The sequence below is a fragment of the Oryzias melastigma genome, linkage group LG6, assembly GCF_002922805.2.
Source record: "Oryzias melastigma strain HK-1 linkage group LG6, ASM292280v2, whole genome shotgun sequence".
Taxonomy (NCBI): domain Eukaryota; kingdom Metazoa; phylum Chordata; class Actinopteri; order Beloniformes; family Adrianichthyidae; genus Oryzias; species Oryzias melastigma.
Window position 1 is genome coordinate 8,722,601 of NC_050517.1, and position 14,601 is coordinate 8,737,201.

General features: G+C 38.4%; 2 protein-coding genes across 3 annotated transcripts in view; both read right to left on the reverse strand.

Annotated features, from left to right (window-relative positions):
* Window positions 1-4,080, reverse strand: part of snx22 (sorting nexin 22) — a 7,039-nt gene extending 2,959 nt beyond the window's left edge. Inside the window, exons 1-3 of one of the 2 annotated variants that reach the window (XM_036212252.1) lie at window positions 3,643-4,080; window positions 1,227-1,310; window positions 1,034-1,138 (exon numbers count right to left, since the gene is read on the reverse strand). In XM_036212252.1, coding sequence (XP_036068145.1) covers window positions 1,034-1,138; window positions 1,227-1,310; window positions 3,643-3,705 — 252 coding nt within the window. In that variant the 5' untranslated portion in view covers window positions 3,706-4,080. The remainder of the gene's footprint in view (window positions 1-1,033; window positions 1,139-1,226; window positions 1,311-3,642) is intronic. The other variant, XM_024264328.2, reaches the window with a different exon arrangement.
* Window positions 4,081-8,917: 4,837 nt separating this feature from the next.
* Window positions 8,918-14,601, reverse strand: part of LOC112141255 (WD repeat-containing protein 78) — a 12,549-nt gene continuing 6,865 nt past the window's right edge. Inside the window, exons 9-17 of the mRNA XM_024264361.2 lie at window positions 13,886-14,031; window positions 13,698-13,784; window positions 13,457-13,611; window positions 13,221-13,381; window positions 12,351-12,469; window positions 12,184-12,282; window positions 11,846-12,072; window positions 11,623-11,773; window positions 8,918-9,797 (exon numbers count right to left, since the gene is read on the reverse strand). Coding sequence (XP_024120129.1) covers window positions 9,759-9,797; window positions 11,623-11,773; window positions 11,846-12,072; window positions 12,184-12,282; window positions 12,351-12,469; window positions 13,221-13,381; window positions 13,457-13,611; window positions 13,698-13,784; window positions 13,886-14,031 — 1,184 coding nt within the window. The 3' untranslated portion in view covers window positions 8,918-9,758. The remainder of the gene's footprint in view (window positions 9,798-11,622; window positions 11,774-11,845; window positions 12,073-12,183; window positions 12,283-12,350; window positions 12,470-13,220; window positions 13,382-13,456; window positions 13,612-13,697; window positions 13,785-13,885; window positions 14,032-14,601) is intronic.

Below are 14,601 nucleotides of genomic sequence, written 5' to 3' on the forward strand. Positions count from 1 at the left end.
GGACTGCATTAAATATGTGCAACCTGTGCCAACATTTAGCTTTAGATACACTTAAAATATGCAAAACAAAGCAGCAACTTGCATCTTGTTGCACCTATTACATGTCGCCAGCATGAATTTCTATCAGTTTTTGGAGTATTTTGCTACAAAGACGAACAATGTGCTTAACACCATTTATAGTGACTCTTGGTAGTTCCTAAATAGATCTTGTAAACTCTAAATAAACAACGATCCACTGACCCAACTGGAAATGACTGAGCGGTCATATAACAAATGTGGAAGTAGGTCGTGCATATAGCCCATTATAATTCCCCCCTCTCATTGGGAGGGGTCACTCAGTCCAGTTCTCATATACTGTTGGTGGTTCAGACATTCACCCATTTGAGCTTCAGGAGATTTTAAATGCATATAAAGACATGGGGGAGTTTGGGCAGGTCTGACTTAAAAAGACTCCAGGCTCGATAACACATGTTCCAGCAACCACTCAGTGAAGTCTATGTAAACTCACTTATATGCCCGTTTCTAGATTCCACATTCAAAACTCTTGCACTCATTACGTTTTTTAAATTAGTTTTCAGGATCTACATGCAAATTAATCAATAAGGCACAGAATGAACTTTCAGCTTATTAACTGTTCTTTACAGTGCTGGTAGCTGTATTCATTTTCACTCTTTTTTAAATTAAAATTTCATGCATTTATCTTGGATAAACAACACATGCTCTGCATGTATACCGCTAGCATACACACATAGTGAGACTATAACATCACTAGACGTCTGACGCTGCACACCTCTCTGCTAGAATCTGGTGTATTTTAGCGTGATGTTTGGACAGGTGACTGCTATTACCGCCTTTACCAACCACATCTTTGTTAACATCTCAGACAGCCCGTGATATCTACGTTGGAATAATACAGCCACACTTTGGACCTTTTTGCTCCATCCTTGTACATTTAATTTGTTGTGGAGGAATAGCTGTGGCTGAGTGAGGAAGCATGAGCAGCCGATTTCTAGTTGGTGCAGGTGGAGGTTACCTGGATGTAAACTTCCAGCTCCTGTCGCCTCTGCTCCATGGGTTTGGTCCTCAGGTGAGGGCTCCTTTTGCTCGGAAAATCAGGAGTCTGGATAATTTTCTTGAGCTGAACAGACCATAAAACGTTAACACTTTACCCAACTATGACTGAATTTTAATGCATTTTTTTTTTCTTAAACTCCAGTAATACTTACTTTTCTGTGAAGAGACTGGAACTCGCTGCTTCTTCTGAGCACATAATGTTTCCTCTCATTAAACAAAACTTCAACTCTGAAAAGCTGAAAAAAAAGATCTAATGAAGCATTTTTAAAAATAAAAACATTTAACCACTAAAAGTTGAATAATGAGTTACATTTCTAAAATTGATTACAAAACTAAACATAAAACAAAAAAATAATTTTTTATGATAAAAACATGTAAGATGTAATGACACGAGGGGTCCACCAGGAGGAGGTACTTAGCTTCAGACATTGTGAAGTGAAACAGGGACATCACAATAGTTTGTTAGTAATACTTTCACTTAAAGTATGAAAATTTAAAAGAAGGGATTTTCCAGCAAACTCATTTTTGTTCTTGTGGGTAAAATCAGATTCTCCAGACCAGGAAACGTTTTAGAAATGTTGAAACATGAGCATGAATGCTTCACACGTTCACAACAAAACAGCTGAACTCTGATCTGCAGCTCGTCTCACTTCAGTTCACTTGGCTGTGTGTAAAAAATGACAGAAATTTAAAACCTATTCAAAGAATCACTGAAAAAGAACATTGAATTTAAGAACTTTACTTACTCAGCTCTGGTGTGCATCTGTACACACTTTTACATCATTGTAAAATGATTGACCCATATTAAAAACTTGACTTATTCCATCATTCACATGTGGTTTCTCTTCACTCTTTTGTAGGCAACGTCCTAAAGACTCATTTTTTTTTCTGAAAAAGTTTAAGAGTTAAAGATATAAGATAATATCCACAATTTGTTTTTCCACTTTAACCCAAATTTAAAGTCCCACTCTGGTCATCTTTTAAATTATTGTAAAACCGTTCCCAGCATTTTTATGATTATGCCGTTTTGAACCAAAATTAAGAAAAAAACCTTTTTGGTCATTTTCTAGGACATAGTTTCTGTAGAGCAGAGGTGGTTCATCAAAAATTCACTTTTCCATTGCTGAGAGATCTCTGTTTACATTCTCTCCTGCTAGCTTGCAGACCACCTCCAACATAACATTACAGGTGCAACAAAAATGTTGAGCAATGTTGAAACCCTCCAGCCGTACAGTTTGGAACCAGATTCCAGCTCAGACGAGGAAAACAAAGACGTTCATGGATCTATTTGTCTGCAAGGGGATGCATCAGAATGGAGCAGAGCAAGGAGTTCACCCAGTATATTTTCTACCTCACAGATGAGCTCCTTTTAAAATGATATTTTTTTCATCTGCTCCTAATTCACAACAATATGTGAAAAGGAATACTTAGAAATTCAATTTAAGTTTAATTTTCTTTATATACTGTAAAAGTGAAAATTATCAAAAGTTCCGTAATTTGTTAAATGCAAAAATATAACTTTTTTATCTAATTATTTTTTTAAGATTGGTAAACCATCAATTATTTTTATTGGAATTTTTTCTTATTGAAGTTTTCAGCTGTTATAATATAACACAATCTTAACAAAATAATAAAAATAGGAAGAGCACTTTTTAAACAAAACAAAAATAAATAAGTGAGGCTTTAGTGTTTCTATTCACTACACTATTGTAGATTTACATAAAGTCAGATCTAACTGGTTTGACATACTCCGTCCATTTTGTCCATTCTTCATAAAAGTTGATGCTTTGACTTGATGTAAGATTATATTGGTAAACCATCAACTTAAACATTTAATTTGATGAAAAAATGTCATTTCAAAAGTTGAAATTGACATGACTTTTGTTAATTGATCCAATGTTTCACTTTTTAGAGTGTATTTGTGAGAAAAATGGCACAAGAACATGTTAAAAACACCAAAAACACACAGTTTTCCCACACAGATTCAGTTTTGACTAAAACGTAAAAGCAAAACCTTTAAAAAAAAAAAAACATCTGTTAAATATATTTTACAAAATCTTCTTTTATTACTCATACAAGCAACCTTTTCCCACCAAAGCTTGAATTGAAAAAGTGAAATCTTTCTGCATGGGGTGTCCTGTACTTTTACTGCTGCAGTAGAAACTGAACTGCATGATCTTCCCGTCCTGTCTGTCATAAATCCCGCTTCTCCCACTCCTCCTCCGGGGTCATGAGGGAAAACCCACAGGCTGAAGTCAAAAGCAGTCAAACTGCAAATACCTGCCTGTGTCTGCCTGCCTGCCTACATCCCAGAAGGATTTTCTGGAGACGACAACAGTTTTCAGTATGTTTATGAAAACTAACCAACACCATGAAAATAAAAAGTTCCTTCATAAAACTTCATGAGACTTTCTGTTCTCCAAGCTCACCTGTTGAACCTTCCATGGCTAAACAGGGCAGGTGAGGCGCTCACTCACCTGGGCGCGCGGCGCTCCATAACGCGGACAATCCGGTGCAAAAAAAAAAATAAAATAAAAAATAAAAGGGCGCGCGCCTTCGAGGTCTCACCTTTCTACTCTTGCCGGACTCATCCACCTCCTTCTCCAGCGACGGGATCGACACTTCAATCATCGGGGGAGCCGTGCTGAATTCCGCCGCGGGGGTGTCAGGAGGCTCCCGGATCTCTGGGAGTCTGAGTTTTTCCGGTCAGGTTAGCGCGCGCTCCTCCTCCTCATTCTCCTCCTCCTCATTGTTGCGGATCTCTGCCAGGACATGGAAAGGTGCAGTCAGTCAGCAGACTGGGTGGGGCAGTGGCGCGCACAGAAAATGTTCGGGAGGGGGATTTTAGGGTGTCATTTAACTTTAATTGAGTTTCTGTCTGCGATTTCACTGAGAAATTAGGGTCATTTACTGTATCTCAAATTTAATAAAATTTATATTAAAATAAGTCTTGTTTAAAATGATTTAAACTAAAAATATGTTCAGACAACATAAAAACCAATAATTACAGTTCAAAAATAGTGTTTTTTTTAACCTAAAAGTTGAATCTTTTGAAATATAAAGGTAGCCTACTCTTATGTTTGCCAGTGCTTATAAATAAATTTAGGAAATATAATTTTGTGAGAGTTGCATTTAAATTCTAAGTTTTACAACCTTCTCATTACTGAAAGAGGAAATAGAATCTAGCGGCGTGCTCGGTGGCGAGATGTTTACTGGATTGACTAATGAAGCAGAACTGAAAGAAATCCCACATTAAAATGACAAATCAAAGACAAACAGTCAATAGATTCAAGTTAATTTTGAGTTTTTGACAAGAAATGTCAGAAAATCTTAAAGAAATAGAGTTTAAAAGCTGTTTGATTCCTAGTTTACAGACCCACTTCAATGAAAATGGTGTTTTTGACATCTTCTTGTAGCATTTTTCTGATAATGGAGGAGATATTTGAAGGTCATTAAACTTAAATTGTATGTCTGAGTATGTCTTTATTCAAATTGTTCTAAATTAGGAACAGACGAAAAAATGTAGTTTAAAAAAGATAGTATTTTTCATGTAGAAAATATGCAGGGTGGGCCACATGCTCCCTGCTCTGCTTCATTCTGATGAATCCACAGATCCGTGAACGTCTTCGTTTTCCTCATCTGAGCAGCCCACGTTTGGTTCAGAGCTGGATAGTTTTAATGTTGCTCCCCATTTTTGCTCATCATGTTAGGTTGAGGGGCTGTAAGCTAGTGGGAGAGAGTGTAAACAGAGGGATGATGGGAAATGGAGGCAGAGTTACTCTGCCAAGCGTTTGTAATAAACTCCTGCTGCTCTGCAGAAACTTTAACCTGGAAAACAACATTTTCAGATTTGGGCTGAAAACTGCATAATCATAACCAAAAGACCACTGGAAATGATTTTATTTGAAGCAGAGGATAATTTTAGCTCGTTTTTAGCCATTTTTTTTCTGCATTCACAGGATTACAAAATGTTTTGATCTGAGATAAAGACACTTTTTTTTCTTAAATTTTAAAAATGATCTTTTAAAGAGGGTAAACTTATCTGGCGGTACCAAAAGTCATCCGTTTTAATATGGTAAAAGTATGTTTTCTGGTATACCACAGCAATTCTCAAGGGTTTGCTTGCAGCATTGGCCCCGCCCACACCTCTAAGGCAAATTTCTGCCGCTCTACAGAAACTATGTCCTAGAAAGTGCAGTTTTTTTTTTTTTTTTTACATTTTCGCTATAAACACTAAAACCATAATTAAAAGACCACAGGAAACGGTTTTACAATAGACCAAAAGATGATGGAGTGGGACTTTAACTCCGCCCACTTGAACGATATTCAACCAAGAACTTTGAGGAGAATCAGCTCCCAGATTTCCAGTCAACGTTCAGAAAGTAACTCCACTTTCAAATCCGGATTCACTTCCTGCTGTGACCAAAACACAATGCAAAAGAAAAACCAGTAGACATTGAAAGGGGATGTAAAACCTGAACAGAACTGCACTCACACACTAGCTAAACACTTCACGAGGAAAAAGCTTCATGCTGCTGTTTCTCTGAACAATGCTCGTCCTTTATTTCCATCACACACGAGTTTCTCCGGGTTATCTGAAGCGGAATCACATGCTCCATGTGACTCGTCATCACTTGATTTATGTCTTCCCAGGCTGCTTGCTGCTCCTGTTTTTTTTCCTCTTCTTTTTTTATTCAAGCAGAGTCAAAGAGCAGTGAGAGGACATGTGCACTTTTAGTCACAGATCACTCTTGTGGAAAATCCGCTTCATCTCTTGCCTCATCATATTTGACCACAGCTGGAGTAACTCACTCATTCCTACAAGCCTGAACTTGTAGGATCAGCAGATACAGAGTCTGAACAAAGCGGAAGTCAGTCCTGATTCTGGGACTGCAAAACTGCATTCACTCAATGACTCAGATCTACTTTGTTCTATTTTTTAGCTTTAATGTTCCATGATGGAATGGATTTGAAGATACCGACCTTCTAAGATGGATTTTTGATTCAACAGAAACAGACGGCTGTGAGCCAAAGATCACATTCTTAGAGACAGATGAACTTCCATCAGCACAAAACACTTTAGAAAACTCATTGGATTAGGATTACTTTAACAGGATTATTTGGGCAAAAATTGAACCTTAAGAGAGTAAAAAGACCCTTGTTTTAAGAGAAAATGCCTTGTTTTCTGTCTTGCAAGAAAAATGATATGAAGAATCTTATCTTAGTTTGAGAAAACATGTTTTAGTAACTAAATGTCTGTCTCAAAATAAGAACTCTTTGTAAAACAATTTCTCTAAAACCAGTTTTACTTGTGTAGCATGTATGAATTAATATTATTCAGAAGTTGTTTGTTTGGGCTAGAAAGGTTCGACTCAGGGAGGACAGTGAATGCTTAAAAACAACAGACAAGGCTATAGGTGAGTTTCTGATGCGAATGTATTTACAATATACAGTGATTTCAAAATTTACAACACATATGAACAAAACACTTCAGTCCTGATGATGTTTTTTTTTCTATTAGTTCGTTTCTATTAGTTCGTAGAGAGAGTTGTGATGAGAAAGAGTCTGGGTACTCCAGTTGGCGGAGAAAAAAAAAAGAAAGAAAAAATGAACTCCGGATGAGTTGTTGTAGAGTGTGGGGGGTTAGTCCTACCGCACTGGTGGTAGGATGGTAGATTCCAGTCTAATATCGGGCTCCTTTTAGCTCGCCATCCACAGAGGTTTTATCCTCCCTGTTTTCTGGGAGTGGTAGACTCCCCAGTCGATACTGCGTCCAATGCTCTGGGTGAGCACTCCAAAATCTTCAGACACAACCAGTCAAGCGACCTGGCCAGTTCACGCTTCACTAATCGCGCTGATTTAATTTTCCCGGCTTCCGGTGATGAACGCCAATCTGCTGCAGCGGTACACAGCCGAGCTTCCCCACGAATGCATCTCTCATTGGCGTTTTGACACGCCTTTCAAAGTGAAAGTGACACGTCACTGCAGTTACGCAGTGCAAGGGGAACGGGCAGATTTAAAGAGACAGCGCAGAATTTCAGCTGGGTTACACTTGCATTTTATTTGTGCAAAAAAATAATCGATAAATATAAGTGATGCTGTGAACTTTGGACACATCTCTGCACCATTTATTTAGATGTAGATGTAATTTAGAGTCTGTTTCTAAAAAAAAAATAAAAACAGTAGCATATTTTATTTGAATTAGCAAGTGGAAAGTTAAAATAATGCAAATTAGTCAGAATTTGAATAAAAACATAAATAAATAAAAATATAATATTTATCACTTTACAACGCTTAAAGTGTACCAAAGTGCTTCACACTAAGATAAGAAATATAAAAATGACATTTTTAGTATTTTGCATTTTGACAGCAGAGGTAAAATAATTGGAAAATTAAAATTTAAATATTAAAAAAAGTATTTTTTTTTTTTTACTTTTTGAGGATTGTAATAAATCATAATTTTCTATTCTGAAAAAAACTTTAGAAATGAGATTTGCAGAGACTCATTTCTGCAGCTCCAGAGCCACATGCGGCTCTTTTACCCTTCCATTGTGGCTCTCTGGGTAAAGAAAAAGAGTTTTTAGTTTTAATAAAACTAACGGTACAGAGGTAAAGCATTTTAGACATCAGATTTTGATGCACCATGTACCACAGAAAATCAAATGGAAGTCTGAAAGCACAACCAGAACTAAAACAAACCAAATTATATGACAGATTTTCTATTTTTGAACAATATTTAAGTGCACCTTATAGTTTGAGAAATAGTGAGTCAAAATTGGCTCTGATTTATTTTTGGAGTTGGATTTATGTATTTTTGGCAGAGATCTACCTCAAATGGTAAAATAAACTTGTGTTTTTAACCACTGCTGACATTACACTGTCTGCTACTACATTGAGATGATCCTATGACACATGGAGTCTTTTATTTTGAAAGGAAATCATGTTAACCTCTGCCAAAAGTTATAAACTGTCTCATATTTGGAAAAAACTCTTTACATTTATGTTTTATTCATGCAAAAGTAGTTAATTGTTATTTATTATTATGGTAGCATTGACATAAATACAAATCCTTGTCCTAATTTTCAAAAGGATGAAGTCAGCCTTTGTGGCTCCTGCTGGGTTTTGGTCCATGAAGAATTGACCAAATGGCTCTGTATGTGTTGAAGGTTGCAGATTCTGCAGTATACTGTAGTGCTGATAAAATTGAGACCAAATCAAAGCAGAAATATGAATCCGTGTGGATAAAACTGCCAGCTGTGATTCCAGAAGAAAAACTTTGGGGATAAAACGGCATAAAGATGAGGGAAAACAAATTTATTCTGAAAACAGAGGGATGTCAAACTAGGGTAAATATACAGGAATGGAAAACTTTTTGAAGTCAAACTCTTTTTTTTTGGTCTGGAACCTAAAGGACACTGAGACAGTAGAGGAAAAAAATCAAGATGCAGCTTTTTTCTAAAAAAACAACAAAGAAGAGATTTTAAAAATAGTAAAAATAACAAAACAAAAGAGGATTCTAATAAAGTCCTGCTGCTCTGCAGAAACTGTCTTAAAAAACAACACAAATTTTGGCAAAAAAACAGCATAATCATAATTAAAATACCACTAAGAATGCTTTTATAATAGATCAAAAGATGGTGGAGTGGGATTTGTAACATTCAGGTTTAGATGAGAAGAATTTGATCTCAAATCTTTATCCACATGTTCATCTAAAGTTTCATTCCAGAGATTGTTTGGAGACCTTTGGTTTACTAAACCCGGAGTTTCCTGAACATGTCTGAACAGATGCACAGCAGCAGGAAGACAACAACGACTGCCTGGAGGAAGAGGAGGCTCCATGCTATTCTACAAAACATGCAAGAGTTCCAAAGACTTTAATAATTAAGTAAAATTAAATACATTTGAATATTTGACAATTCTGAAAGTCGAGGACTTTTACACAGTTTCATCCAACAGCTGAGGAAACAGAATCATTTCTAAAGATGAAAGTAAACAAAACATTTCTTCATCCAGAAATTTGTCTGAAAAATGACATTTAGACAAATAGAAACATTTGAACAAATCCAAACTGATTAAAAAAAAACATAAACCAGATAAAAAACCTCACAGGTTTGATTTTTCACTGGTTTTCAAAATCATAAAACAGATAGAAAAATATCACAAAAGTGGAGAAAGTTATTTTTTAATGAGATTTTTGGTCAATGTGAAGGCCACAACCGGACAAAGTGGAGTTTGTCTGACAAACATACCAGCTGCTCCGGGACGCGTGATGCAATTTGTCCAAACATGTGAGTGAACGAAAACACTGTCATCCAGAATAACTGTGTTAGTCGACACATTCCTGAGTTCTGCGGGGAAAGCTGCAGCCACGCCCACAGCTGCTTCAGGGCTCAGAAACGCAGCGTCTAATTGAGAAATGAATTTATCTGTAAATGCATTTCAAACAAACTGCTTTGGCAAAAAGAATCTAAACCCAAATATCATTTCTTTGTAGATGTGGGACAAAAATCTATAAAGCTTCAGCTATTTTTGATTTTTTTTTCCATGTTTCATACCTGTTATAAAGATCTACTCCAACAGATTTTTGTTGCAAATTTTTAAAACATTGTTTTTATGAAAACAAAAGATCAAAATAACAAAAAAATTTTGATGAGAAGAATAAACGTCTTTTCTTAAACCAGTTTTCAGGAAACAGATGAGAGGATGTCATCCAGACTTTTTCCCTGAAAAAAACAAAAAAAACAATCATAAGGGTTCTTAAAATTTCAAAATAAAAGACTTTTCTGCATGTAGATGATCAGATTAACTTGAGTCTATACAGCTTTTTTCTTTGTGATGGTTTTCCTGTAAATGTAATCCTTGCAAAGAGATGTTCCAAGAGTAATTGCTAGTTTTCAATTTTATGAGGATTTATTAAGATGGGTAAACTTAAACAAACAAGGGCACCTTCTGATTTTTTTTACTCTGCAGTAGCTTAGAGGTGGTAAAGTGACGGTAAGGAGTTGCTAATTGTTTTTATGTAAAATTACATTTCCAAGAAGGAAAGTAACAGGAACATACTTTCATACAATGCCATTTCATACAGATTTAAATGTATTGTCTTGTCAGAGTTAAAAAATCTGAACTTTGGTGAGGTTGATGCTCGCATCAACCATTCAGGGAGTCAGCTTTGGGCATGACATATTTTCAGTGAATACAAATCCAATATGGTCGATTGATGCAAGCGTTCTCATTCTGAATTTCATCCATTTTTTTAACCCGATGGGGCTGCGGGGTTGCTGGAGGCCGTCCCAGCTATTGTTGGATGAAAGCGAGATGCACCATTGACAGATTGCCAGTCTATCACAGGGCGTCTGGAGCTGGAGCCATCGCCCTCGCTACACTGGCACCTGTGGTGGCTCTCTGTCTGCTGACCAGCCAGTCACCCGGGTAGCGAGCAATCAGGATGGCTCACGCCACCTGAACTTTATGAAATTTTACTTATTTTCATCAAGACAATTATAAAAAGAACCTCAAATTTGATTCTTATTTTTATTACTACTGCAGTAAAGGAAATCATCAAACTGGTCACAGAGAGACGCAAACAGAGCAGAAAGCGATCTCCATGAGGGTGAAGCTCATCGTACCAGGAGAGTCTGAATATTCTTTTGGACCCAGACATGGAGATGTGATTATTGATGTCTTGTAGAGCGTTTTGAAATAAATAAATCCGATCTCTAAACATTATCCGTGTAAGGGGCGTTTCCTAGACCTGGGAACATCGGGGGCTGAGCCCACACCCTCATGAAAGATGGGAAATGTACAGAGTAATAAAACCCTTCTAATTCAAGTTTCTTGAGCTTTTTGGCACAATATTTGAAGACAGCAATATAGACTTCAAGGTGTATTTATTTTCAACTACAATACTTAGTACAGTACTAAAGTTTTGTTCTAGAGCTACGACCACATATACCAAACGCCACAGCGCTGTGACCTAAATGACAGTTTTAAGTAAATCCGGTAGGTGGCTGCACAGTGTCTGTGCTGTGGCATGTGTAATCAGAAGGCGGCAAACGCTGCACAATGGCTGCTGAGATTTTAAGAAAAAATTCAAATGAAACGACAATCTAAATGTTTTTTGACACTGGGCAGACGCCGCCGGGAACATTTGGAGGTCGCGGGAGGAAGTCTGGCGACAGCACAGAGGACCACTGTGAGCATGTTACTGTAACAGAAATGAACCACGGATAGAAACTAAAAAAAATACAAACTATTTGATTAGAAATAGCAAATCCTTATTACTAGGCTGTATTGTTCTCTATTTGACGTAATTCAATGTAACAATTCGATTTTTTAGCTTATTTTCTCTCTTTGAATGCTTGTGTTGAACTGTGGAAGATTTTGATGTCTATTGTTAAGATTTCTTCGATCATGGACAGATAATTTAACTACTTTCTAGTGATTTTGTGTTCTTTTCCTGTTTTTAGTCCACCTCTTTTTGCCGTGTTTCAAATTCAAACGTAGAACATGTTTCTTTTCCTTACATCTTGTGCAGTGAAATGGTTTTACCTTCTTGCCGTTGACCGTGAGATTTCTGAGCTGGTAGACGGTCACTTTCCCCTCACTGTCCCCCACCAGGACACAGCCTGTCCCTTTGGCAAACAGGAGGGCTGTCAGCGTTACTCCGGCAGCAGCGTGGTGCACAATGACCGGGGACAGGCTGCAGCACAGTGTTGGCGTGAATCCGTTAGACTTTTCCACAGCGCCGGCTCTCTGTGTCTGACTCACTTACATGTTGGAGCTCAGCTCCCAGACCTCCACCCGCCGTCTGTATATGGCTGCAAACACGGTGGAGCGCTCCGGGGACCAGCGGACGCCGCACACCTGGCTGTGCACGGACTTGAAGCTCAGCAGCGGGCTGAGGCGGGTGTGCCTCCACAGCTGGATGGTGCAGTCTGAGGAGCAGCTCAGGAACAGATCCGGGCTGAATGGAGACCACTGGATGTCGTTTACAGAGAGCTACCAGGAGACAAATGATTGACAAATGTGCACATTACTGATTTCTTTATCTTTCATGCAAATGAGAGCTTTCTGTCAGAACAACCCAGAAGATTAATCTGTAACACTCACTAAGTGCTTCTGATACGTGTCCAGGAACTGCTGGTTGTTGTTCAGCGAACACTTGTGGATGAGTCCGTCCCAAGAGCCGACCAGATAGACGTCCGACTCCTGCAGAAAACACCATCGGTCAGAGCAGGAAGCCGACTGACACGGTTTCATTTGTGGAGCCGGCTCACTTTAGGATGGAAATCCAGGCAGTGTCCGGGAGACACCTCTGACAGGATGGTTTCTCCCGCCATCTTGTACTCGCCGTTTTTCCTCCTGTCATCCTGAATCCTCCGTATCTTCATCAGATCTTAGAAACATGTTTTTGATGAAGAAAAAGTAAGAGAGATTTCAAAGGGTTAGACTGGATTTATTATTCCAAACTACTAGAGACTGCAGAGCTCAGCCATGTCCACCAGCTGTCAACCTATAAGCAACTGTAATCCCAACAAAAAGAAAAACTTATGTTTCAGTCTAAATGGACTGAAAACTATTAACTGCATCTGGAGAACTGGACCCAACATTCCAAACAGGAAATAGTGCTAAGAAGCCAAAATCCCATAGAGAAACAAACAGCTGTTACTCAGTCTTTATGTTTGTCAGAATAACCATTCTTGATCTGATACTTTTCTTTAACATGGTCTTGCTAATTCTAATTCTTTTTTTCAAGATGTTTTTTTCCTTTAGTCCAAGTTATTTAAAGTCATAAACTGACCAATAAGATCAATAAAAGAATGTGTCGTTGAACTTTCTAAACATTTGATTCACAGATTCTCCTGAGCCCACTTTCAAGTAGTAGGGGTGTGGACTTCCAACAAGCTCACTCCTGATTGGCCAGAGTGGTTGCTATGGAAATGTTGACTCAGAGCGATTTGGACAATTTCTAGATCGCATTTGACAGCATCCATACTGCAAAAAAAATAGCAATTGAACTGGCCTCATTCGGTATAAACATGTAAAGAGTCTGTTCATTTGTTGTTATCTGTTTTCTGACGTACACTGTCAGCATGTGTGATCTGAGACTCAGTGTGTAACTGCCAGGTGCATCCAGACAACAGTACCGACACATTCCAGCTCGTTGTTGCAGTGCAGCCACATGGAGATCCTGCCATCTGCTGACACGGAGACCAGAACCTCTTCCCCCTCCAGCCCAGAGAATTCACGGTCTTGTTTGTTCCACACAACCTGCCAGACTGGACTCAGGTGCCGGTTTGGACACTTGCTGAGAGACAACATCAGTGCAACATGATTTAACTTATTTTTGTCTCCATTAAATCTTTACTTCCTGAATTCTCACCTGCTGGTAGCAACACATGCCCTCCAGTCCTGAATCTGAACATTGTAGATGGCTACGGAGCCATCGTACATTCCCACAGCCAGATGGCCGTGGTCGCTGGAGGAGAAGTCCATGGACGTCACTCGACTCGGACAGGAGAAGATGCGCTGCGGCCACTGGGAAGCAGATGCAGCGTTACACAAAAAGGAGCCAGTGAGGTTTTTTCTCTTTTATGATGAAAAGCAAGAATGTCAAAGCAGACCAAAGGGTTTTTCAGCGACCAGCAGCAGATGAAACTCGGTCTGGAGCTGGTAGGATCACAGTCACTATAGCTGACAGCCAGAATGTTCTGCAGAAGAAAATCTCAGTCTGTGATTTCAAATCCTGAACCAAAGAAACATCTCTTCTCTGAATCAGAAGATTAGATGAACAGCTTTTGTGGTTCCTCACCAGGTTCTTCTTGTTCCAGGTCATGCTGGTTATCATGCATCCTCTGGTGGGTTCAGAGTCAAAAGTCCAGAGACGTTTCATGGTTGGAGATGAGGACTCTTCCTCCTGTTGCTTCTCACATTCCTGCGTCACTGCGCTGTCGGGGTCTGAAACAATCCGTAAAGAGCTTTAAGCTGTCGAAGTACACCTGCAACTCTTTCTGTAAATTTGATAAACGTCAATCAAGTGATTTAATTCTTGTTTAGTTGTAAATAAAACAAATTCCTTTGTCTTTGTTTTCACGCTTAGATAGTCGCAGGAAAAGTTATAAATCCCCCATTTTGTTCTGTAAAAATTTTTTTTGAATAGAGGATCTCTAATAGAAATTTATAACAGTATGGATTTTCCATCATGCATTAATCTTACAAAAACAGAATTCTTTCTGTGATAAGTATAAACAGTAAGCGGCTTCATCCGCACACACGTCCTGGGACTGTCATTTAATTGAGACATTTTGGAAAGGATCTTTGTCTAATTTTTTAAAGAAATCCATCAAACTGAATCGACTTGTTGCTTGTTTGGAGTGAGGCTGGTTGCTGTGGAGATATCGGATAGTACTGCAATATGTTTGGTGAGGCTCTTGGAGCGATGATTAATTCTGTCACGCCGTCCGCCCTTTCAGTGTTAAAGCGGGACATACTGAGACATTCCAAACTAGAAGAAGAAATACTTACTTA